The 24,986-nt window shown below is 37.6% G+C and overlaps 1 protein-coding gene and 1 long non-coding RNA gene across 4 annotated transcripts in view; one reads left to right on the forward strand and one right to left on the reverse strand.

The window, feature by feature from the left end:
• The window catches only part of LOC103787459 (uncharacterized), a 426,173-nt gene that overhangs the window by 127,867 nt on the left and 273,320 nt on the right, over positions 1 to 24,986 (forward strand). Inside the window, exons 3-5 of one of the 2 annotated variants that reach the window (XR_013525505.1) lie at positions 7,165 to 7,257; positions 18,848 to 18,998; positions 19,939 to 20,082. This is a non-coding gene — a long non-coding RNA (uncharacterized LOC103787459). The remainder of the gene's footprint in view (positions 1 to 7,164; positions 7,258 to 18,847; positions 18,999 to 19,938; positions 20,083 to 24,986) is intronic. The other variant, XR_013525503.1, reaches the window with a different exon arrangement.
• On the reverse strand, positions 3,431 to 23,388 carry ADAMDEC1 (ADAM like decysin 1). Of its 2 annotated transcripts, XM_054243738.2 has the most exons (15): positions 23,284 to 23,388; positions 17,361 to 17,426; positions 17,108 to 17,226; positions 16,149 to 16,225; positions 15,089 to 15,167; positions 13,096 to 13,172; positions 11,759 to 11,948; positions 11,475 to 11,537; positions 10,657 to 10,728; positions 10,173 to 10,342; positions 9,738 to 9,819; positions 8,918 to 9,048; positions 7,958 to 8,135; positions 5,323 to 5,408; positions 3,431 to 4,123 (listed from the first exon to the last, which is right to left on the reverse strand). In XM_054243738.2, the coding sequence occupies exons 4-15, from the start codon at positions 16,193 to 16,195 to the stop codon at positions 4,117 to 4,119; spliced, it is 1,182 nt and encodes a 393-aa protein (XP_054099713.1). In that variant the 5' UTR covers positions 16,196 to 16,225; positions 17,108 to 17,226; positions 17,361 to 17,426; positions 23,284 to 23,388; the 3' UTR covers positions 3,431 to 4,116. The 2 variants fall into 2 exon arrangements, with proteins under 2 accessions (XP_054099713.1, XP_003734623.3); XM_003734575.6 differs by lacking the exon at positions 17,361 to 17,426.

Below are 24,986 nucleotides of genomic sequence, written 5' to 3' on the forward strand. Positions count from 1 at the left end.
CTGGGAGGACTTTCTTATTTTTGCAGGTTTCTCTCTTCTTGCTTCTTATTTTGTATAGATGGAGATACTAAAATATAGGTTAATGTGATTTCAGAATGAAAAATTCTGCCAATTTAGGGTTGTTACTAGATGGTGGTGGGCTTTTGGGTGGGCAAAGCTAGAAAGACATTGTGTGCAGCCCTCTTCTCCCATTCTCTCTTGATGTAATAGTTCATTCTTTCATTTTTCTGGTGTCTATCTGAAAGTTTTACATAATGTGCTAAGTGGTGAGGTACTGGGCTTGTGGACACCCTTTTCCTTTTTTCTCAAACCCTCATTCTTTTGTTTTGTTTTGTTTTGCTTTGTGTTTTGAGATGGACTCTAGCTCCGGCCCCAGGCTGGACTGCAGTGGTGCCATCTCGGCTCACTTCATCCTCCGCCTCCTGGATTCAAGCAGTTCTCCTTCCTCAACCTCCTGAGTAGCTGGGACCACAGGTATGTGCCACCATGCCTGGCTAATTTTTTGTATTTTTCAGTAGAAACAGGGTTTCACCATGTTAGCCAGGATGGTCTTGATCTCCTAACCTCGTGATCTGCTCACCTCGGCCTCCCAAAGTGTTGGCATTACAAGTGTGAGCAACCATGCCTGGCCAAACCCTCATTCTAAAGAAACCTCCAGGAAAAAAGTCCAATTCAGGGGGATTGTCTGGCACAAGATTCTAAATGTTCACTTGAGAACGCCTCCCTTAAAACACACCATTTGTTCCATGCTTTTCATCTCCTCTCTATTTGAGTGTATCACAGCAGGTAAAGTCCTCTCTAAAATATCCTTATGCATGGATATTTCTCATTTGGTATTGACGTTCTTAATCTCAGCCTGCAATGCCATCTTCTAAACCATGCCTTTCATACAATGATCTTATTTTTAAACTTTTTTGTATTTTTTAATTGATATATCATAATTGCACATGTGTCGGGGTCCATGTGATATTTTGATCCATGTATAGAACATGCAGTGATCAAATCAGGGTAATTGGGGTATCCATCACCTCCAACACTTACTTTGTGTGTTTCTTTCAAATTTGACTTCTGTAAAAGCTCAAAATACTTGTCTTCCTTTTTAAATGGCCACAGTTTAATTTCTTACTTCCTTTTCCAAAAGGAATACTACTACATGACTTCCCTCACGAAGGTCTTTTCTTTGTGTTAATTTTCTTCCCTCTTCTACCTTGCAATGTCACTTTAATTAGCAAACTCTTCATCACTTCAATGAAGTGACAAACTCTGTTGCATCTTCATTCCTCACCATCCACAGCAAAGCAGTTTGATCAGTGAAATCTTCCACGTGCTGCCTGCTCCCTTCCTGTAGCCCCAGGCCAACACCTGTGCTCTTCTTGGGTCTACTCTGGGGTGACTGAACTCTGCATTGACCTTATCTAGCATCCTCCCTCACTGATATTCTAGGGAATCTGGCTTTTCAGACTTTTCTTTCGATGTGTCATGATCTTTCTGGGTTTGAATGGAGTCCTCTGAGGAAGTACACATGCACACACACGTGCGCAGATGCATATGCACATGTATCTGACATATCCCTTGGTTTCTTGATGTCTAAGGCTTGGTTAGATTGGTCTTTTCATCTAGTCTAATTATTAGAGATACATATTTTTTTTCCAATTTGTTTCTAGATCAAGATAATAACCACATTTAAAACATTATGACATAACCTCTGGAGTACTTCATATCTATTTTTCTCTTGGCCAGTTGTGAATGCTATGAGAGCTTCCAGAGAATGCCATGTGCTCGGATCCAGTGTGCTTAAATCCCAGCACAATGTTGGGATTGTGTTAGAAACCTAACATCTTTTTTTTTTCAATGATAAAGTCTGGGATCGTATTGTATTCATCACCCGAATAATGTACATTGTACCCATTAGGTAATTTTTGATTACTTGCCCCTCTCGCACCCACCCACCCTTCTGAGCCTCCCTTCTGAGTGTCTGTCATTCCATACTGTACGCCCATGTGTACACGTTATTTAGCTCCTACTTATAAGTGAGAAAATGAGGTATTTGGCTTTCTGTTTCTGAATTATTTCACTTATGACAATGTCCTCCAGTTCCAGCCATGTTGCTGCAAAAGCATGATTTCATTTTTTGTTATGGCTGAGTAGTATTCCGTGGTATATATATTCAATTTTTTTAACTTTCATTTTAAGTTCAGGGGTACATGTGCAGGATGTGAAGGCTTGTTACATAAGTGAACTTGTGTCATGGGGGTTTGTTGTATGGATTATTTCATCACCCAGGTATTAAGCCCACTACCCATTAGTTATTTTCCCTGATCTTCTCCCTTCTTCCACTCTCCACCATCCAATTGGCCCCAGTGTGTGTTGTTCCCCTTTATGTGTCCATGTGTCTCATCATTTAGCTCCCACTTATAAGTGAGAACATGCCCTACTTGGTTTTCTGTTCCTGAGTTAGTTTGCTGAGTGTAATGCTTTCCAGCTCCCTCCATTTCTCTGCAAAGGACATGATCTTGTTCTTTTATATGGTTGCATAGTATTCCATGGTATATATGTACCAAATTTTGTTTATCCATTCTATCATTGATGAATATTTATGTTGGTTTCATGTCTTGGCTATTGTGAATAATGCTGCAATGAACATACACATACCTGTCTTTATAATAGAATGGATTATATTCCTTTGGGTACATACTCAATGACATTGCAGGATCTAATGGTATTTTAAGTTCGGCGAGGTCATGAAGGGGGAGACAGGGCATCCCAGGAGGCCGTTGGTTTCAAAGCCCAATCTTTAGAAATAGGTCTAAGTGGGCCGGGCGCGGTGGCTCAAGCCTGTAATCCCGGCACTTTGGGAGGCCGAGGTGGGTGGATCACGAGGTCAAGAGATCAAGACCATCCTGGTCAACATGGCGAAACCCCGTCTCTACTAAAAATACAAAAAATTAGCTGGGCAGGATGGCGCGTGCCTGTAATCCCAGCTACTCGGGAGGCTGAGGCAGGAGAATTGCCTGAACCCAGGAGGCGGAGGTTGCGGTAAGCCGAGGTCATGCCATTGCACTCCAGCCTGGGTAACAAGAGTGAAACTGTGTCTCAATAAAATAAAATAGGTCTAAGTTTCTAGTGTCCCAGGATCGGCATCTATGGAAATTTAGGTGACTTTTATCAATCGTTAAAAATTACTTAGAGAAGGAGACCTCAGGAAGAAGCCTAGTTTTCCTGTGTGACTGGCCGCACATCATTCCATTTTAGGCATTAAAAGATGATGCGACCTCCTTTTATCAGATCCATATAGCATTGCTTGGCTATCTGTGGCAATATTTCCAAATTACCAAAGTGACAATTTTCTAGTGATGTGAGACTTCAACACCTAACGCAAACCTTCAAAGAAGCTTGAAAATATTCAGTTTTGAAATGACCACACAGAAAATCCTCAAAAGTGTTTTTATTGACATTGAGGTTCATTAAATCATTAAGCCTTCTTTGCTGGCTCAATTAAATGGTAAGAAATGTAGACTTCTCAAAATAAACTTCATATACGATGATGAAGGAAGTGTAGATAAGATTATACATGATAAAATTAAAAATGTTTACATTTAATCGTTCTTAACATGAGATAGAAATATACTACAGTTTTCAGCAAAAGGCAACATGAACACAGAGGAATAAGATAAAACCTGAATTCTGTTCTTTCTATTGCCAAAGCCTTCACCCATCAAATGGTATTTTATTTTTATAGGCCACACTAGTAAAATGAAAGAAGCGTTAAAGCACAATACTTGTAATTTAAAAATTCTGGATTAACTGAATAATTCAGCAGGTGTTTTAAGGTGCTTTGATCAAAGGCTACTTTCTTTTGCTCTCCAAAGAGCAGAACTAAGTCCCAACTTCATGATCTTTAAAAACATGGAAGGTTAGGCCTAAACAAACAGCCAAGGTCTATAAGTACATCTATTTACCTGTTTCCTGAACCGATAACAATATAGAAAGTAGAATGACAAGTGAAAGACCAATATGTGTAAATACAAAGGTGAAAATTCACAAGATTCCTGCACAGTTAGAGATCTTGGTCCTTGTCCTGGCAAGGTAGCATCTCAGTGAAGTTGACTTTTTGATTCACTCTCTGATTGAAGGAAAAGTCAAGTTTGGAAGCGAAGGTTATTATAAGTTATAAAATATTATGTAATAATAATGATAATGTATAGAATTTAAATTATGTGAATAGCAATTAATATTATTTAAGAGACAATATCATTAACTGTATCTTATAAGTTAAAAAAAAACTAATTTACCTGGATTTGAAGTTCCCGAGCTAGTTTTTGGCAGAAAAGACTAGAATTTTACTTTCCTGAGTCCACCTTCAATTTTCTTTCTATGGTTTAAATTGCTTATCCTGCACAGTAAGGGGCATGTTCACCTCTGGTTCCAAGCCTCTGAATAGCTGGATGATTTTTTTTTTTTATTTGAATTGCTGTTTCTGGCCTGGGAACAATTTCCAGAATTCCCTGGAGAGTGGATTGATTCCATGATTCCCAGCGGGCTGTATTAAATGGTGCTTGGTAAATAAACAAGGCTTGGTCCTTATCTATGACCTTGCCAACCTGTTCCCAATGAAGTGATAGCTGATGGCGCTGGAGTAAATTATTTTCTTTGTTCTCTCTCTACAGTTTCAATTTCAGAAAAGATTCAGGAAAAAGGAGTTAAAAATGTATTCAGTCTTTCCCCTATTTTTGACTTTTGTTGTTGTTGCCATTTTTATATTTAGAGATTATTTTTCACTGAAACAAGTACCATATTCCAAGCCATTGGGTTCCCTAGCGCAACTCACATCGGAGATGTATAAGACGCAGAGCTAATGCCTGGATTATGACTCACTGAGATACTTCAAAGGAAATAAAATTGTCAAATCTTATAGAATGTTCTCAAATGCTATTGAATTTCTGACAGCATTGCCAATGAAAACTATCAGCTTTTAACCAAGAGTAAAATGAACTCATCAACTGAGGCTGTTTTAAAATACACTTTTCTATTTTCATTTCAGTTTGTATTAAATTTATCACTTATAGGAATTTAAACAGGTTTTGGCATGGATTCCAGCAGCCCTGATCTCACAGATGTCAAGGTAGCTGCTTTCTCATGAGTGTTTGTCTGCACATCCTTGGTTATGTTCATGATGGTTGCTAGTTCTAATCTCCAAAATTGAGTCATTTAAAAAATATAAGATACATGGTGTTTTACTGTATTACAGAACTCAGTGGCATATCTCAAATCTGAAATAAAGGTGAGAAAACATGTTGGAACAAAGAAAACAAAAGGTCTTACATGGTGTGGTTTGAAGTGTCTCCTTCACAGTCAGGTTCAGACTTCAGTTTACAGGTCAGGGCTTCGCAGCAGAGATTGCTGCATTCCTTCAAAGCACAAACACGATGGAAAAAGGTGGCTCAGCATTTTCTTCCCATAGATTAGGTGATAGAATTCTGGTACAAGATGGCAATGAAATTTTATTTTTCAACTAAATTACTCTGATAGACAAATTCCAGTGAAGATAACCAAGGATATTGAAAAATAGAAAAAATTATTATCAACAATGAAGACTATCCTTTAAAAGGTGAGAAATAGAATTGTTCAAGAATTCTTCAAAAATAAATTTTGTCTAGCTGTATAATGTGTAAGTCCCAAATAAAAAGAAAAATTGAACATACTCAAAGGAGAAACAAAGTTAAGAAAATAATTTAGGAAAACTTTCAAAAGAGCAGGAACTGCATGAAGAACTTTGTATATAACTTTCCTCATAAGCTTCAAAGGCAACTTGTCTTTTAAGGCAACACTTAATATTGTGAAAATATCAGTGCCCTTCAAAGTTAAATAGAAGTTTAATGCATTTCCATCAAGTCTCTACTGTATTTGTGGGCAAATTTGCAACAACAGTAATTTTAAAAAAAAATGAAGAGACTTGACATTAAAATGGATTGTCAAGTTGCAATCTTTAAAATAGTCCGATGCCTAGGAGAAGTATCTAGACGGAATGCTTATTTTTTTTTTAATCTAAAAAAACCTCTAATTATGTGCCTAGGAATAGCAAACTGGCAATCATATCTGTGAGAAATTAGATTATTCAATAAAAGTTACTATATAAAGCATATATACTACTTTTTGGATAATAAAACAGTTATTTAGAAATTTAGTTGTTCCTAAGCCTGAACTCTCTAGTTTTATTCAATTACATTAGAAAAAAATATCAACGAGGTATGACAATAATACAGGAGTTGACTGATATGCTTCAAGAATTTTAGATCTTCCATTTTGTGTATATAATGGTTCTCTCTTAGCCTCTTCCTTCATCCTTTCCCCCTTTCCTCTCTATAAATACATACCATTTGCTTGCTGAAACCAGAAATACCTAGGGTTATGAATATCTTTAGTTGTCTTCCACCCAAGAAACCATAGATGGATATAAGCAAATAAGAATTAGACAAACGTAACTCTAATTTATTATGAAATGTCAACTCTTTTGTAAAATTCCATGCCTCTTTATAATAAACAGAACATTTACAATATTCATCATAAATGATTAAGTTATGCTGTGTAGTCTTCAGATGTAATCTAACCACCTAAAATTTCTCAATAAATAAACTGCAGCATATAGAGTTTTGATGCCACATTCGTTGTCACAGAGCATCGTAAATAATGGATCCTCCTTGGCTGCATCCCACTTCCCCAATGATGAGCTGTGTATCTTTGAAACTAGTAACTTTTCTGAGCCTCAGTTTGCCTCTAAATGTGGACAATAACAGTATTTATCTTGTATTTTTGTGAGTTAGTGGAAGATATGGAGTATATGAAAGTAATTTTCAGATTATCTGATATGTCCAAAACTCTTCAAATAGGAATCCTATGATTTGTCTTAAAAGAAACTTGTTAGGACAACAGAAATATCGTTTAGAAGCCAGTATCTTTTAGGATTGCTAGTGATCAGCATTCTTTAGAGCACACAAATGCCTTGAAGGAGTCTGATTTCTATAAATTAGCAGAATCATAGTGCTTATTCTGGATGTTCTACATTAATAGTCCATTTTCTATAGATTTTTATGATGATTTTTACTTTTCTTCTTTCTTCTCTGTTTTGGTTACCATCTGGTTTACACACTGGCTTGATGTGAAAAGACCAACTCTCTCTCTAAGTAGAACTTACTTCTGGATCTCTAATTGTTACTCCTCAACAAATGATCAACTGTGACATTACGTTTTGGAAAGATTGTAAGTGACATTTTATAGTTAACAATTTACTTCTTTACATTCAACTTTATATAATTATGTTAAAATCACGTCCTGGTTTTTGAAATGCCTTTCAGAAGATTACTAAATTAACACCCATCAATGATAGACTGGATAAAGAAAATGTGGCACATATTCACCATGGAATACTATGTAGCCATAAAAAAGAATGAGTTTATGTCCTTTGCAGGGACATGGATGAAGCTGAAAACCATCAGTCTCAGCAAACTGACACAAGAACAGAAAACCAAACACCACGTGTTCTCACTCATAAGTGGGTGTTGAACAATGAGAACATAGGGACACGGGGAGTGGAGCATCACACACGAGGGCGTGGGTGAGCTATGGGGGGAATAGCAGGGTGTGAGGGGTTAGGGGAGGGATAGCATTAGGAGAAATACCTAATGTAGATGATGGGGGGATGGATGCAGCAAACCACTATGGCACGTGTATACCTACACAACAAGCCTGCACGTTCTGCACATGTGCAGGTTTGTTATATAGGTTTACACATGGCAAAACTTAAAGTATGATAATTTAAAAAGTGAAAAAAAAACCCAAAAGTGCAAATCTACTTTTTACTCTGATGCCAAGTTTGTCTTTAGAAAGAATTTCCAAAAGAACATTGAAAAACAAAAAAACTTCACAATTCTTCTGCCCTAGTAACTGTAATAAATAATACCTTAGGAGAGCCACAGTCACAGTCTTCTCCCACTTCCAGCAAGTGGTTCCCACACACCGGTAATGTCATTATATTTGTAGGAATAGGCGCTTGCAGCAGACACTTTGGTTTGTGAGATAAAAGGTATCTTTCAAAATGCGAGCGGCAAGATGTACTGAAATCCTTTGGGAATTTTGAACTGTAATCAGAAGAAAACTCAAATAATATGATACACAGTGTGGTGCCTTCTGTGTGATAAAGGAACCTGAGACTCTGACTTATCTAACTGTATTACCGAGCTCAATGGAAATTCCAAATTTAGCAACCATGATATTTGGAATTTTTTTCATAGAGCTCAAGTCATAGAGCTGGAAGGATTTCAATTTCCATGTGGCCATTTAGTATTGTTCTAAAGGACAGCAATGATGGCCATCACCATTTGTTATTATCTACTCTTTTTGCATTGAGAAATGAGGGGCAAGAGACAATAATAAGGAACCATTGAAGGGAATTAGTGGCAGGTTTCTGGGCTATATGGAAATATTTCTCTTCTTCTTTGTAAGCATTTCAAGAACAAGGTATGTTTTATCTATTTTTCTATCCCAAGTATTTGCAAAGTGCCAGGCATTCACAGGCAATTCATAAATAGGCAAAAATGGATTGACTGGCTAATTGATGATGGGAATATAAGAAGATCCTGTCATCATCTTCATGAGATTAATATTTTTAGAAACTACGGTTTCATTTTAAGTTGTAAGGTCACCATACTTGCAAGCTCTATCTTGGCATATTTGGAAATCATTCTTTAAGATTTCCAAATATGCCAAGTTAGTTGTTAAAATTTGTGCATCATGAGACTAAAGTTTAAATTAATGGGATGCACAACCTTTGGGGAAAATATGCCCATTCAATATCTGTAGACTGCATCTGAATTCTTTAAGATTTGGAAAACAACTTTCTTCTAGGGTGACAAGCTCTCACCTCAGATACTGATTCATCACACAACTGCCAGAGGGACACTTGGTGGTGAATGGAACATCAAGCATACCGAGGACATGGCCCAGCTCATGTGACATCACTCCTACAAGGGCCACATTATTCTTTCTTTTAGCCTGAAAAGAAAGTAGACACATATATTTCTTTTTTTATCCAGTTGTTCCCAATGTGCAGTACTTCAAAAATGGCTTGAGTGGTGAAAACTAGTCAATCGTTAGCTCCTTTCCTGTCATTATGTACTGCAAAATGTTGAAAGAGCATTTGAAGTGGTTGGGTCCTATGAATACAATACATTTTATTCAATAAATATTTGTTGCACTAATGGATACTAAGTTCTCAGTAAATCATGGTGAAATTAATTACATTCTTCATAGGAAGTACTCATAGGCACCATATCAGAGGTCTCCGAAACTTATTGGTGCGATACCTATGACATCGGAATGCTTGGCCACATGACACCTGTAAGCACCCTTCTTCCTTGTCTGGCCTCTCTGACCATAGATACTGGGGATGACTACCGTTAGTCCAGGCCACAGAGGGTACCTGGATTCCCTTTCTGTTCCAATATTCCTACTCTGATTTTCTAACATGAATTGAAGAATGACAAGGCACCTTCTAGCAAGGCTGATGTAAATTGATGTTGTTTCATAATCCGAGGGATCTTCAGTGCAATGACCTACCAGTAGTATCCTTTCTACTTTCATTCGTTAAGGAAATGTTCATTTTGCCAATTCTATATAAGGTGTTATGGTGGCCTTCATAGAGGATATAGAATCACAGGGAGTCCTACTATGAGTTTACAAACCTCAATAACAGCAACCGAAGATGGGGAACACAGGGAATTTGAGGCTGCCATTCCCACACGTCGATTGCTGAAGCCAATCCCACTGTATGAAAGTTACAGATACTACTGTCACAACCTGAGCCTTTGTAACCATTAGCTTCTGTTAATTATGTTAATGAATCACCTCACTGACCTCGCCCTTTTATATTCACTGAGCCCCCCCAAAAACTTCTATTCCATAGTGTTATAATGATCACAGATGGTTATCTTATATCCAAGGTCTCATTCCATCATCTGATTATTGATCCAATAATCTTACAGGTGAATTGCTACTGGTAGAATGTCAAGCACTCTAACAATTGATCAGGGAAACATTACAGAGAGGAAATTCCTGCTAAGGAAGCTTGGGTATAGCTATCCATTCTTCCTACATTTACCTGGCCAGCATGTGCTCACCTGAGGAGCTGAGCATGGTCGTGGATCTTCTTCTTCCCCAGGTTGGAACGGTGCCATATCAGGAAGTTGTTAAATGTGGTGCCTGTGCTAGGCACCACATTTATCTTATCCCCATCAGACCAGATTTCCATACCTACCAAGGCCACGTGAACATCTATGGTGTTATAAATCTGTGGAAAGAGCATTTATCCTCATAAAAACATTCAGGATTCCTCTTGTGTTTGAGAGCTTTTGCTGACCACAAGTGATACATAAAGTGGTGAATCACAAGTAATGAATTTTCATTTTGAAAGTAAAAATTTTTAAAGTTGACTTTGTTGCAACATATGTGATTTCACCTTGATGAGGATCCTTGTTCTGCTACAATTTCCCTGAACTGTTGAACTCAAGGCATTTGTGACCTTTGTAACTTCTTGTTGGTGAAATCATAGGGAAGCTCCAGGCTTCTATGTAGAAACATGAGGATTACATGATAAGGTCTTACCACATTGAGTAGGTTCATCACATCGAACACAAAGCTTCTTATGAGAGTTAGATTCTCCTTATAGCTCTTATACTGTAAAATACAAAACACAAACGATAGTGAAACAACAAATTAGACTGAGAAGCTGATGGCATAGAGGATTTCACATTTTAAGAAAATTATGCATTTCGATATCATTAACATCTATTCATTCCATAATTAAATTATGTAAGACTGTGTGTTCTGGTGAATTCTATTTCAAATGTTAAGAGTTTTTTGATAAAAGTTAGACATACATGTGAAATTTTAATGTTCTTCATTTTTAAGTTGAATAAATCAGATTAACAATTTTAAGGTTTTTAAACCGAATCATGTGACTAAAATTTGATTACAAAGCAGTATTTGCTAGATAGAAATGTAGATTCTAGCATTTTCCCTTGAAAATGCTTAGAATTGATATAATTTGTAAGTTATATAGAGTTTTGTGTTGATTTTATATTTACATACTATTTATTTAAATTGATATTTAATTTTATATTAAGATAGAAAATGTTATAATATTTTAATGATACATTCTTTTTAATTTTCATTTTGTGGTTGATTTCCTGTAGCTATCTGGTATTAAGTATATTGCCAATATCTAAATATTTTTGTGGAAAATGGATATTAAAGGGGTGAGGAGATAATAACTATTGCTGGTAAGGCAAGTAAACAGCCAAGACACCCAGGTGGAAAAACGCCCCATTATTAGCTAAAATAGTTTATTGCTTGCTTTTGCTTGATAAGTAAACTTAAAAGTTGACTTAACTGGCTGAGAGGCCCGCATATTTCATACTCACAAAGGCATTATCCAGCACCAAATACAGATCAACGTATTTCTTTGCCCGAAGAAAGTCTTCTTGCTTTACAAAGAATAAAAGAACATTGTTAATTATTATCTTCATTCTAAAAGATTCCAAACCTTAAAAGGAGACTTTTTTTTCCCTAAGAGAGAAGATAAATAGAAAATAAGTAAATAAATTATAGGCTCAACACATACTACTCATTTCTAGGAATAGTATTATATTGCCTATCTTTGCTGAGACAGTTGAAGTCTGTGATGAGGTTAGGGAATGATATTTACCTCTGGGCTTTTAAGGGATCTAGACGTTCGAACTGGGCCTTGTTCCCTGCCAGTGCTCCTCACACTGGCACATGTGTGGTTAGCTGGGTCTCGTTCTTCCTGGTTAGATGTAAAGATGGCATGTTCTTTCTGGTCTGTGCTTTTCAGAGGCTTTATCAGGTATGTTTGATGGTGATGTGTGAAGTATCCTCTGGGAGACACAAAGATTTCTATTTCAGGATTCCTGACACACAGAGTCATATTTGCTGCCAAGAATGGATTAATGTCTGCACCTCCATCACAGTTTCACACACAGCCTTGTCATTCATAGACCTCTCAGCTAACTTTTGTTAATCTAAGTCATAATCAGTATTTGTCAATATATAATGAAGCCTAAGTTATTTACCAGGAGAAGTCTGAACAAGAATTATAAAGATGAAGCAACCCCAAAGAATTTGGAATTTACACCATAAGCTTAGTAGATTTATTTCCTTAGTTTATTGATTGCCTTAACAAATATTTATTGGCAGATCCTAGGATGGTAATAGAAAATAGAGTAAGAAAATATTTAGATAGGAAGAACCCCAGAGGGGAGTATGAGTGATCAGGTCAGCCAGAGTAACATGCTGGGATTAGAAGTAGCTTAAGGAGTCCCTCTTTCTATGATTATAATAGTATGATAATTTGTTCATAAATAGAAGGTGATTCCATGTAATAAAATATTACACTGCCAGCATAACTGTTCAAAATTATGTCCCTGAAGGTATTTAATGACGTGAAAACTTGTCATGTGTTATGAGCCATGTTGGAAGAACAGCGTGTTTTATTTTTTATTTCAACCCTGTGAAAGAAACATTTATCTGTATGTATGTAAGCGTGCACACATGACACGATGTTACTGACAGTGATCCATCAGAGGTCAACTTTTGTGGTAGTTGTTATTTTCTAATTTGTGCTTTTTTTACTTTCCAAACTTTCATTGGCAAGAATCATCTGTGTAAACAGAAACACACACGCTTCTAAAATTAAGTTCAACTGTGACAATTTCAGGGTAGAATCTCAGAAAACAGGAAATAACTGTTTCAGAGAGTAGAGGGGATAAACATGGAAGCAGATCCAGATATCATCAAGGTCCAGAGTGTAGCATTCTTGTTTTACATTGCTAGGCCTGACTTCTCCTAGAGTGGCAGATTATGAATTGATTGTCAGGGTGATACTTTGTTCTTCACTTGAACCACACATATTCAGCATTCCAGCAGTGAATAATTTACCAAAATAGTAAGAAGAAAATATCCAGTAGCGCTTAATTCTGTGTAACAAAAAGCTGCTTGATCTTGAGTAATTCTGATAGTTCATACCTCAACCCATCGCAGGTACTAATGCTGGCAACAGAATTCTTTTCATTTAGGATGCTTCCTTTATAGTAACAGTGTTCCTGGAGTGGAAAAAAGAAATTATGCTTTAGAAATGTGTGTGTGTGTGTATGTGTGTATGTGTGTATGTGTGTGTGTAACTATGAGAATACATGTGGTGCAGTTGTGAGGAAAGCTACCATCTTGAATATGTAAAAACGTTCTTCAAGTACTGACTGTGACCAGACCAATTCCCAGAAATACAAAAAGCAAGAACCTCAGAGGTTTGTGGAATTGCTTCACTGGAAACTCTCTATACTTGGTGGCTGAGCTGTTTTTCTGACATTAATTTACACTAAGAAAGAGTCCAGGGATGTTAAACCTAGGTGGGCTCACAGCAGAAGTGGATGAGTTTTCTGAGAAGCAGCTAGTCCTCTTGGGATGTGTAGATCCCAGTGGGCCCTCAGGTTTGGGAGCCAGTGCTCAAGGATTTGGCTTCCCTGTGTTGAGTCCCAAAGGCTCATTGCATTACAAATAAGTAAAACGAGACATCTGTTTTTCTAGACTGGGGAATCCTCAAGATTTGATACTGTCACCACTGAGCTCCTCAGACTGATTTAATCACTGTTCTATGTTCTATTAGTAGAATCCCTTTATCAGCCTCAAAGACCCAAAATTATTTGCCTACAACACTAGAGATTCAGACAGGACTGTTGGCCCACATCAGCAAAGTTAGGGGGCCACTTTTGTGGCGTGATCTAAAAAAGATAATGAAAAAACTCCGGTGCAAAATAAATTGACCTGCCTCGGGGTCTGAAATTCCAGCTGTGGTCTTTTCTCCCTTTTTGGAAGAGATCTTGTCAACATAAACATTTTCTCATAAAAGACTTGAGATTCCTCATTAACGTATCATCGTCAGCTATTAACAATTGGGCATGAATTAATTTATCAGGCACTGTCTGCTGAAGACAGTGTTAGCAAAGTGCCAGATGTTCATGAAATGAGTTTTGATGAGCATGGGGAACTAAGGGCCACTTTGTGGCAGAAGTCTTTTTTCTTTTTTGTAGAGAAATACATGTCTAGGGTAACTTGGAGGGTGGCCCTGAGAAACTGATCAGGAACATGAACACCTCTTGATTGAGATTTGTTGTATTTGCTTCCTGATCCTCTATTCCATGACTCTTAATGTCTGACATTTGGCCCTGGAATTATCTACATCTATAAACCATCTATAATCCAATGGTTTAATCAGATATAAAAATATTAATTATATAATTGATATTCCATTGCTAACCTCAGGATAAATGCATATACCCCAGAAAATAATAGTGATGCGAAGTTTCAAGGACCTATAAAGAAGAATTCTTCTAACCTATGGATAAGATGGTCTAGGGACAAGCGGACTTTCGGTTGCTTTTACAAATGTGACACTTGGAAGCCTCTTCTGCTGCGCCTATGTTTTAAGAGGCGAATGTGATTTTCCTTAATGTTGTCTCATTGGTGACAGAAGAGCACCTTGCTTTCAAGTCCTTTGATTATTTTTTGAAGTTGTTCTTGGACCTCTGAATTTTATAAAGTAGTTGAGTTCTTTTGGGATCTCTTGCACCAAGGACACAACTTCCACAGAACCTCTGAAGGATGCTGGGGCACAAATATGCATAAAGGACCATAGCATTCAGGGAGAAGCTATTAACTGCTGTGGAAGTAGGATGAGCCCCATCCCCTGGAATTTACCTCAAGGCTGTGCATCTTGAATCAGCCTTGGACATATGTTCTTATAAAAGTAATGAAAAGATACAGCAAAGCTTTGAGTTTGTCTGAGTAGAAAAAGATGTTTAAGTTATCAGAAGGTCAAGGAAGAAAGTCATTTTTATGTACCACTCTTTTTATCTTACACTTTGTATATAATTTCCTAGGAAATCAACCTTCTTAGGTAACATTAGCGCAAACTAATAACATCTAAAACTCAACAGAGTCCCACAAAGTGTTCGGACCCTACCATGTTCTCAGGCTTCGTGGTGATTTCCTCTCCTCTGGGTGAGTAAAATGTTTCAGTGTATTCTGGCCCCAGGAGATGCCTGTAGAGAGCAGAGAGCTGGATGAAACATGCTTCATGCAGAAAGGTGGAACTTCCTGACATGAACTTCAGCACTAAAAGAGTGGTAATGTCTAAAAGTTCGAGACCAGCCTGGCCAACATGGTAAAACCCGTCTCTACTAAAAATACAATAATATTAGCTGGGTGTTGTGGCAGGTGCCTGTAATCACAGTTACTTGGGTGGCTGAGGCAGGAGAATTGCTTGAACTCCGGAGGCAAAGGTTGCAGAGAGCTGAGATTGTGCCACTGCTCTCCAGCCTAGGAGACAGTGAAAGACTCTGTCTAAAAAAAAAAAAAAAAAAAAAAAAAGTAATAGTTTCTAAAACAGCTAAGATTCTGACCTACTGATGCTCTTCCAACATCAGAGCTTTCCTGCTGAAGCAAATCAGGGAGTTTTCCTATGAAATCTGAGGTCAGAAGTCCCCTCATCTCCTTCTCATCTGCAGATTCCCTATCTTCAAATTAGTCATTTTGAGATTTCTTGTACCAAGGACACAATCTCCATAGAACCTCTGGAGAGTGTTGGGTCACAAATATGCATAAAGGACCATTGCATTCAAGGAGAAGTTTACTAACTGCTGTCGAACTAGGAGGAGCCCCATCCCCTGGAACCTATCTCTAGGCCATGCATCTTGAATCGGCCTTGGACATATGTTCTTATAAAGGAATGGAAAGCTGTATCAAAGTCTTGAGTTTATCTGAGTAGAGAAAGATGTTCAGTAAGTTCCCAGAAGGTCAAGGAAGAAAGTCGTTTACATATGCCCTTCCTTTGGTTTTACACTTTGTACATATTTCTTAGGAAATCAGCCTTCCTAGGTAACCTTGGCCCAAACTAATATCATCCAAAGCTCAAAACATCCCATGTCTTCTATGTCAAACCACACTAAATGGATCCTCAAAAGAATCCCTCCCCAATTTCATAATATGATCCCCCGGTGATACTTTCAGGAGGTAAAACTTACTTGGATTTTTGTAGGGAGAGAATGACTTCTTTCCCATTTAAGATCATCTGATATTGAACTTCAGGCTCATATCTTTCCTGCAAATATTTAATTACATCAAACAATTTATATTTCTGAGAATAACTAAAATAATTATGATGATATATGTAGTATGTATTAGAAGAACAATTACAAATGCATATAGGATAAAAGCAGTTCTCTTGTGTTTTTAAAATACATAAGACAAAACATAAGTTATGCAGTAAGACGACTTCCAAAAAGTAAAATAATGTAGTAATAACACCTGTAGAGTAAACTAACTTTAATACATGAGACAGGGATATATCATTTACCCTAATGTTTAGTACATGGTCCCGGGATCACCCAGGGAATCAAAACAAGGTGTATATTTTTCTTGCTTTAAAAACAAACCAAATACACTAAAAAAAAAAAAACCTCAAAACCCACTAAGAATTAGGTAACAATTACAAAATGAGGAAATATTTGCAACAATGTCATAGTCAAATAATTAATATCTTTATTAATAAAAATATTGTGTTAACTACTGATACAAAGTTTAATTCTTCACTATTGACAAAATGGCTGAGGGAAAAGACAATTCACTGGAGAAAAGGGGTGGTGTGAGGGGACGCCATGAGCTTGGTGAGGCTGGTGAGGAACAACATCTCCATTAAAGATGGCTGACCTTCCTGGGCTGCTCTCCTCACCCTCAGATTTGGAGACATGTCTAAGCAGCTTTATCTTTTCTTATCAAATGAGGCTGTTGACTCTCTGCTGCTTAGCCATAGAGGCATTCTGAGAAATTGTGTGCGATCTCCTGAATAAAGGGGAGTTGTATATATGGGCTTCAAGGTGAAATGGTTAGATGTCAACTGTCACATCACTTCTGTTAGTGAAAAGGCTTTTCATTGTCACTTCGGATGATTGTATCATCTCCCACAGTCATTCGCCTTGCTTACCTCTTTGCCATGCTTCTCTGTATGGTTGTTCTCGATCTCTCTTTTATGTAAAATGTGTAGTTTTTTAGGAGAAACTATTTCATGGAGAATTAATTCAGGTGTCTGCTTTATGGCTATTGCTAGAGGAAGAGAAATAATATTCACATAAAAGATTTAAAGGTTTCAGTTTTAGTTGTGTTGTATTTTGTTTTTGTTTCTCGGGTTGCTAAAAGGGCACTAAAGACTGCGCTCCTGATTAGACAGCAAACATTACCAACAACCAGTTGATTCTCCTACTTCAGCTTCCATGACAATGATTTTTTTTCTCTCTCCTCTCATTCTGAAAAGACATGAAGATTATAAAACAGTTCTTCAGAAGATCTCTCAGTGTATGCAAACTCTGGACCACTAAATCCAGAAAGGATGGTTATGGATTAAGAACAGAGGTTGTGGAGCCTAGAATTCTGCCTGTAGAAACCCATTTTCTTCTTGCTTTAGGGTCCTCTTAAAAATTGTGAATTTTTCTCTCAATGCCCTTCAAGACTTTTTCTTTTTTCCTTTTTTATACCCTTTTCCCTCTGAAGCACAACCCCTGACCATACACTCCAAAAACAAAGTTTTTCATTTGTATACAAGGCTTTATTTTTAGGCAAGATGAATCTACTAGCAGTTATTTTATTCCTCAGTTTGACAATAGGCTGTGATGCTTTTTCTCTCAGCATGTTCCCTCAAGACTTTTGATTTCAAAGAAATAAAGATTTTGTTGTCCTCTCTTTGAAGAGTTTTAAAGCCTCAGAGAGGAAGTAGGAAGATTGTTTATAGACACAATGTTCTTCTTGATGTACTTGAAATTACATTATATAGACAGATTTTCATTGTTTACAAATAGTAGAAAAGAAATGTTCTTGGAGCCAAAAGATGTGGTCTTATGCTTTTAGCCAAATGACCTCATAGAAGTCACTTTAGTGTTAGTTTGTTATCTAAAGTATAGGTTAGTGTAAAACTTGAATAAGATATAATATATAAAATCATTTAGCACCCTCTTAGGAAGAGGGCAGCATGCTTCTTCTCTTCTCTTTTAATTATTCAATCATTCATACAAGGTTAGTCTTATTTCTGAATGCTGACATTTTCACACGCAGATTGTGTAAGACCTGATAGACTCTTAGAAAAGTTGGCTTTTACTCTGTGTGAAATGGGGGCCACTGGAGAGTTTGGAGCAGAGAAGTAACATCATCTGACTTTTGTTTAATCAGATTGCCCTGTCTAATTTGTCAAGAATGTCATGCAGAGAGGCAGGAGTAGAATCAGAGAGATCATTTAAGAGGATACTGCAATAATCTAGGAGAGAGATGGTGGGGACTTAGATGAAAGTGGTATCAGTGGAAGGAGTGAGATGTGGTCAGATATTGGATATATTTTAAAGGTGAAATCAATAGAATTGGTGAAGGATTGAATATAGAACATGAAGGAAAGAGAGGAATCAAGAATGACTCCATATATTTGCCTTGAGCAAACAGAATTGCCACTGACAGACATGGGGAAAGGTGAAGGAAAAACAGATATGTGGAAAAGGTTCTGGGTTCCCCTGTGTTGTTTTGAGATGTCTTCTAGGCATCTGTAGAGGACAAAGCAACTCCATCTTGGATGCTAATCTGCCAAGTTGGCTTCTGATTAATCCCTGTTCTGGGAGCTAAGATTTCCAGTGTATCTATTGTTCCTTGTTTAAGAGCAGATACTTACCATAAATCTTGCCCTTAGGTCAAAGAACTGTGATGTCATCACACCTCAACTGTCCGGTACATCTCTTCTGAACCAGCCCTCCCCTGCAGTATTAATGCCCTGGAGCTGGAGAGTGATGGAATAGGGGTCTTGTCCACCACCACCCAGGACACAGACATGGCTGCTTTTTGTAAGTCCCTATTAAAACTGTTTCTCTAAGAAACTGGATTTTTTAGCCTTTCTCTTTGACCTCTCATCTTCCTTCAGCTGTGGGGCAGGTTTGCACAGAACTGCCCACCACATCACAGCATCTAAGTGGATTTGTTGAAAATAAAGTATATTTTAATGTGGAAGCAAAAAGTTGGGAGTTGTCCTCTTGTGGATGGTACTTCAAACTAAAGATTAGATAAATCACCAAATGAATGAACGCTGCTACAAAAGAAGAGTATCAGGCACTGATCCCTGGGGTATTCCAACATTAGGAAATTGAGGAGAAGAGGAGGAACGAATGAAGGAGGCAATATGAGGTAGGACTTCTCCAGATGAAATGGTGTGTTTCATGCCATGGAAAAGCAAAGAGAGAGAAAGGAGAGGAAGAAAGACAGAAAATAAATGAGAACATGATGCCCCAAAATGACCGCTGTATTTCACATCCTTGAAGCTGTAAGAGCAGTTTTTGGTGGAGTGTTGAGATGAAAACCCTGTAGAAGCAGGGTAGAAGAGAATGAGATGAGGCTAGAGAGAAAGTATATAGACAGCACCTTCTGAAGGGCCACAAGGTTCTGCAGAGCCTGTGGAAGACTAGCTAAAGGCAGCTTGTTCTAGAACCCTGAGGCAGAGGGCAAGGAGTAGGTATAAGGGAGTGTGGGGGAATTTATCTTAAACAGGCTCATTTAATTATGTTGACCGGGAACTGACTATTCGCGTGCCTGACGTTCCCTGAAAGGGGAGCAATAAATGTTAATTACCTACAGGTTGTGCTTGCTCCAGGTTTTCGGTATTGTGCCTGCACTGAATAAAAGCAAGCGGCTCTAGCTCCTCGGGGCTGCTCTCTGGCCGCCAGAGCCAGGCGGTCACCTAGCTGTTCTTACACTGCATACCTGTGTCTGAATACTCATTTTGTCCATCAGCCAGGGCCTCTGGGACAGACCCTGCAGATGGTGCCCCATTTGAGGAACGCTGCAACGAATCACGACGGAACCCTTGAAAACTGAAGTGACTGTGCAGTTAATTGGCGCCCGCTGGGGATTTCCAAGTTCGGGGGCATTTTCAAGGTAGGGTCTCATCATGGGATGACAGTTATCAGCTTAACAGCAACACTATATAAAAATGTTAAAACAGCTGCTTAAAGCTATCAGGGCATTGATCTTGGAGGTCCAATTAAGGGACTTAATGCAAACTCTTGTTTTCCATAACAGGTGGTTCCCGGAATAAGGCATGTTAGACCTAGAGCTCTGGGAGCAAGTGGAAAGAAATCTTAAACAGCATTATGCACAAGGGCAACAGGTCCCAGTAACATCTTTAACGTTATGAGCCTAGTTAGGGCTGCCTTGGCCGTGCCCTACACAGAAGAGCCCATAAAGGGAAGGGAGAAAGCACCATCATCTACCTTATTACACACCGCCGCCGCCTACCTCAGCACCACCGTTATGGGGTTAAGGTGCCATAGAGACAAGGGATACACTACAGTTATGAGACCACATCTTAGGCAAGGGGCATTAAAAGGGGAGCTCTTGGTCCGCCCAGTGATGCAAAGCCAACAAAGCAATTGGGCACATGAATCCATCCCTTTCCACAGTTAGACACACATAAGAGAAAAGCATTTAGAGAAAGCCGAGCTGCTAGCCCATTTATGAAAGGATTCATTGAGGCCATAGCAAACAACTTCCATATGCCCCCATGGGGCTGCTTAGTGCTGCCTAAGACAGCTTTACAGGCTGGTCAATACTTCTCTGAAGGGCAGGGTATGATGAGTTCTGCGAACAACAAGACAACCAGAAGCCATTGTCCAGGCAAAACATAACAGCTGCTCTCTGGCCACTAAGGCCATGCAGTCACCTAGCGGTTCTTAACACTGCATACCTGTGTCTGAGTACTCATTTCATCTGTCGGCCAGGGTCTGCGGGACAGGCCCAGCAGAGGAGAGAAAATTTAGTGTGTTAACTGGCAGAAGAAGAAGAAAAAGGACGTTCATTTTAAGTTGGGAGAATTTTTGTATGCTGATGGGAATGATTCCATAGAGAATCTGGAAGAGATAAAGTAGAAGGAGGAGAAATACTAGGTCAGTGTCCTTGTATGAGAAGGGATAAGATCTAGGGAACAAATGGAGGTGTTAAGCCAGCATAGATAGGTCACTTACAGGAGCAGAAGGTAAGGCTGATCATACAGGGACAAGGAGCAGTAGATTGGTGAATATGGTGGAACACCAGCTGAAACCTCTGTCAGTCCTTCCCATTTCCCCCGGAAACTTCTGGCAGCGTTTATACACATAAAGCCAAACAAATATAATGCTAAAGTTCATTTTGTTTAGTAGTTCAATGAGTACAAGTTTGTTTGAATATGATGGTTTCGTGCACAATGATCAATAATGTTAAGATTTTATGGAAGTTCCAGAAAGTTGTGGGCTTCAAAGAAGAATAATTAACCAGATAAGATTATTAACCTGATAAGATTGTGTATGGATAAGCATAAGAACATTACTAGATATAAAATTATCTAGCTAACTGCAATCTAACAAATATCTTCTAAAATAATAGCTTTTATTGTTAACTATTGGGTTATCTAAAGTAATGATTTCCAAAGCAATAGGGAGAAACATTTAAAAATTCAGGGCTACTTGGGCACTATGGGCTTCGTAAACTATCATCAAATTCAGAAGCATTTTAGCGACATTTTCAGCAGAATTTTGAGAGAACAATAGTAATACAAACAAGTTTCTCTTTCTAGAAATTCAGCAGTGAGTATTTTGAGGTCTCTGTGAGGAATGAGAGAAAACAGATGTGTAGAATTTTTTTATTTTCAGTTAAACAATTCTATTTCATTTATGTTGTGTGTCTTTAGGCAGAATTCTCAACAGACAGCACAGGCACAGCTGTTCAGTTGGTCAGTTAATGTTTCCTTTTGTTTAATCATGCAATTATGATGCATTATATCTGATTTTTGTTTAATAATACAATTATATAGGATTTAGCCCTCATTCTATTTTAAACTCTTTCCTGTCATTCATCCTGGCAAAGTCTTTGACCAAGTTGTGTCTTTGGATAAATGATTGTCTCCTCATGTGGTAGAAAATATCAAAGGATTCAAACTTTATTCAAGATGATTTTAGAGATGATTAGAAAGTTCTCTTAGATACATGGATTTGATTATTGGCCAGGAAGTTAGTTCCATGTTGTCATTGGGATGGCATGTTTTAGAAAAGAAAATAATAGATCTAGCAGGATTATTAAATAAGAAATACAATTCCAGAGACATCCTTGCTAAATTATTATGCAAATCACAGTGTTGACTATAAGCCTGTCTATATGTTTATATGGATTTAATAATTGGATTTGAAAAGACTTCAGTGAGCTGCGTGTATATATGGCATAATCATTGGTTTAATAATTACTCTATTTTATCTTTCCTTTGGGTATATTATTGATGTTGGACAATGTGAGAAATGAAAGAGAATATAAAGGCTAGAGCCAGCCCTTTGTACGCAGCTTTTGCAAAGCAACATTTAGGCAAGTGATAATTATGTGGGGAGCTTGGATAACTCCTCAGTTATATACTTTACCTTTTTCAATATAGGATTCAGCACAAATGTATTCATACATGGAAATGTGCAGGTTTACAGCTTGACTTTTAACATGCTTACCATGTGACTACTAGTAAAATAACCAGTGACTTGAAAATTATTTGTGGCATAATAAGAGTGTATATAGTGATGGGCAAACTGGTTCATCTAAGAATAATCAATCTCAAAGACAAAAAGGGTTATTTTTCCAGAACTAGTCATTTTTACCCTGTCATTCTGCTTTTAGGAATTTTTCTCAAGAAAATATCTCAAAGTGTAGATCTTTTAAACAGCCTTGATTCATGAAGATGTTAATAAAACTTTATTTACTAGAGAAAAGACATAATGAATGAAACAATATGTAGCTTTTGGTTCACCTATTTTAGAAGATATTGTGCAAACATAAAATTTATTATTTATTAAAACATAATTTGAGAAAATATGACAAATTTTAGAATGCATGTTTCATATAGTGGGTTAAAATACCTTCACTCAAAATTATATATATACACACACACACATACACATATGTATATATAGTTTGCTTTTGCAGAGAGAGAGAGACGTAGAAAATATATCAAAATGCCAATAGCAGTGATCTTTGATCTCAAAAACATACGCCATTTTTTTCAAAGGCATTTAAGCATTCATCACATAATTTGACTTCTATATAAAATGCTGATGTGATGGTACTTACCTTGAGTTTGGACAATGAGCCAGAGTATAGACAGCAGGACCCAAGACATGGTGGCCACTGCAGGTAGCTGAGAAAGCTCACGCAGCATGAAGTTGTGGTTTCCCCAGCGTCGTCTTATCTTCCCCAATTTATCTTTAGAAGTTGAACAAGAAAATGAAAACCCCCACTTTTCGTGTGAGGTTGGGGAATGTTCCTTAAGAGTGTTGGGAAATTGTCAAAAAATTGCAGTGTCAACATCGTGAGGATGTTCCTCGTTGAGAGATATTTGTGGCTGTGGTTATAGCTTGTTAAGGCCTCACATCTGGACAGTGTTTGCCCTTGGTGCTCCTATAGCAGTGGGAATGTGTGAACTGAGACTGAGGTGCTTGCAGGCATATCTACATACTCAACAAACTGGACCATCATGATTGCTGTTCAGTATCCTTATGGAAATCAATCCACATATTTAGAACATATATCAGTATTCTGTACATATTTTGAGAAACTGCCACAGTGAACACAGAATCTGAAAAACAAGCACCAGGCAAAGTCCTACAAACCAGGATAGTGCAAATATCTCTAACGTTCAGTCTCCTTATGTGTCAGAAGGGGATGCTGATAATATCAGCTACCTCAAGATTCTTAGAAAATTCATGAGTTTGCACACACACACTTATGCAAATGTATGTAAAATTGTAAAGCAATGTGCATGTATAAGAAATGTACAATAAATCTAAATTATCTTGGCAGTGCTAGCCTTAACCAAAGTATACATACAACACATGAAGTAGGTTTGAGGTGTATTGTGAGTCCTGCCTTATAAAGTAACAATGTTTTTCTGACCATAATATTGTAGTTTCCTGATCACAATAAAGTTTATTGTGGGAAAAGAGTTGGTTGTCCAATGACCTAATGTCAAGAAATAACTTCTGTTAATATTTTTACAATTTATTTTCATCTTTTTATGCAGGAAAGAAGGAAAGAAAGCTAACCTTATTATACAAAGGGCTTAAGAAACTTACTTTTTTTGTGGCACTATAACACAAGCATTCTCATGACATTGAATATTAAGACATCATTTTAATTACTTCCTTAGAAAATATCATAATTTGTACATAAGCATGTGTTGAGTACCTATGTAATGTGTGGTTGTGTATATTTAATTGACTTTTTAATTATTTCTTCAGGATAAATGTCTTGAAGTGCTATTATTTGGTCAAAAAGGGTTAATCAACTTGAGCTTATTGATATACATTGACTCAGTGCTTTTCAGAAAGTTAGGGTCAAAGTAAATTTTCATGTGTAGAGTTTTCCCAATCTAAAAACCTGTACCTTCTAACTGCTGCACTGACTTTTCACTGAAACATTTAGGAATTTCCTAGCATCTGATTGGAAGTTTAAAAATCCCCTCTTTGTCAATTCTTCATTTAGTTGCTCCTCTACCTTCTGTAAAAACCGTAGCATTTTTCTCTATAATTTTGCATTTTGCATTTCTCTTTCTGATCCAGAAGATAAACCTTCTTCTTATATCCTTTATGAGCCACCATTAATATTTTTTTTCGACACAAAAGTTTTTAGTTTATTAACAAGCTTCTCGTGTAAAATCCACAACGGCCATAGATAACATCATTGCGGCACCTTTTACTCCTTCGGCTGTGATCCAATCTCCAGCTCACTTTTTGCCAGCACCAACATTGGCCTTTGCAGTCCCCCTGACTTCATTC

This window comes from Callithrix jacchus, chromosome 13, assembly GCF_049354715.1.
Source record: "Callithrix jacchus isolate 240 chromosome 13, calJac240_pri, whole genome shotgun sequence".
In the NCBI taxonomy this organism is placed as follows: domain Eukaryota; kingdom Metazoa; phylum Chordata; class Mammalia; order Primates; family Cebidae; genus Callithrix; species Callithrix jacchus.

Coding starts and splice junctions, on each gene's coding strand:
- ADAMDEC1 (XM_003734575.6), bottom strand. CDS start 23,371: ATGCTGCGTGAGCTTTCTCAGCTACCTGCAGTGGCCACCATGTCTTGG. Junction 16,226..17,107: donor CAGAGAAGCATGGCAAAGAG/GTAAGCAAGGCG, acceptor AAATATTTGCAG/GAAAGATATGAGCCTGAAGT. Junction 5,409..7,957: donor GTGACTGTGGCTCTCCTAAG/GTATTATTTATT, acceptor TGTGCTTTGAAG/GAATGCAGCAATCTCTGCTG.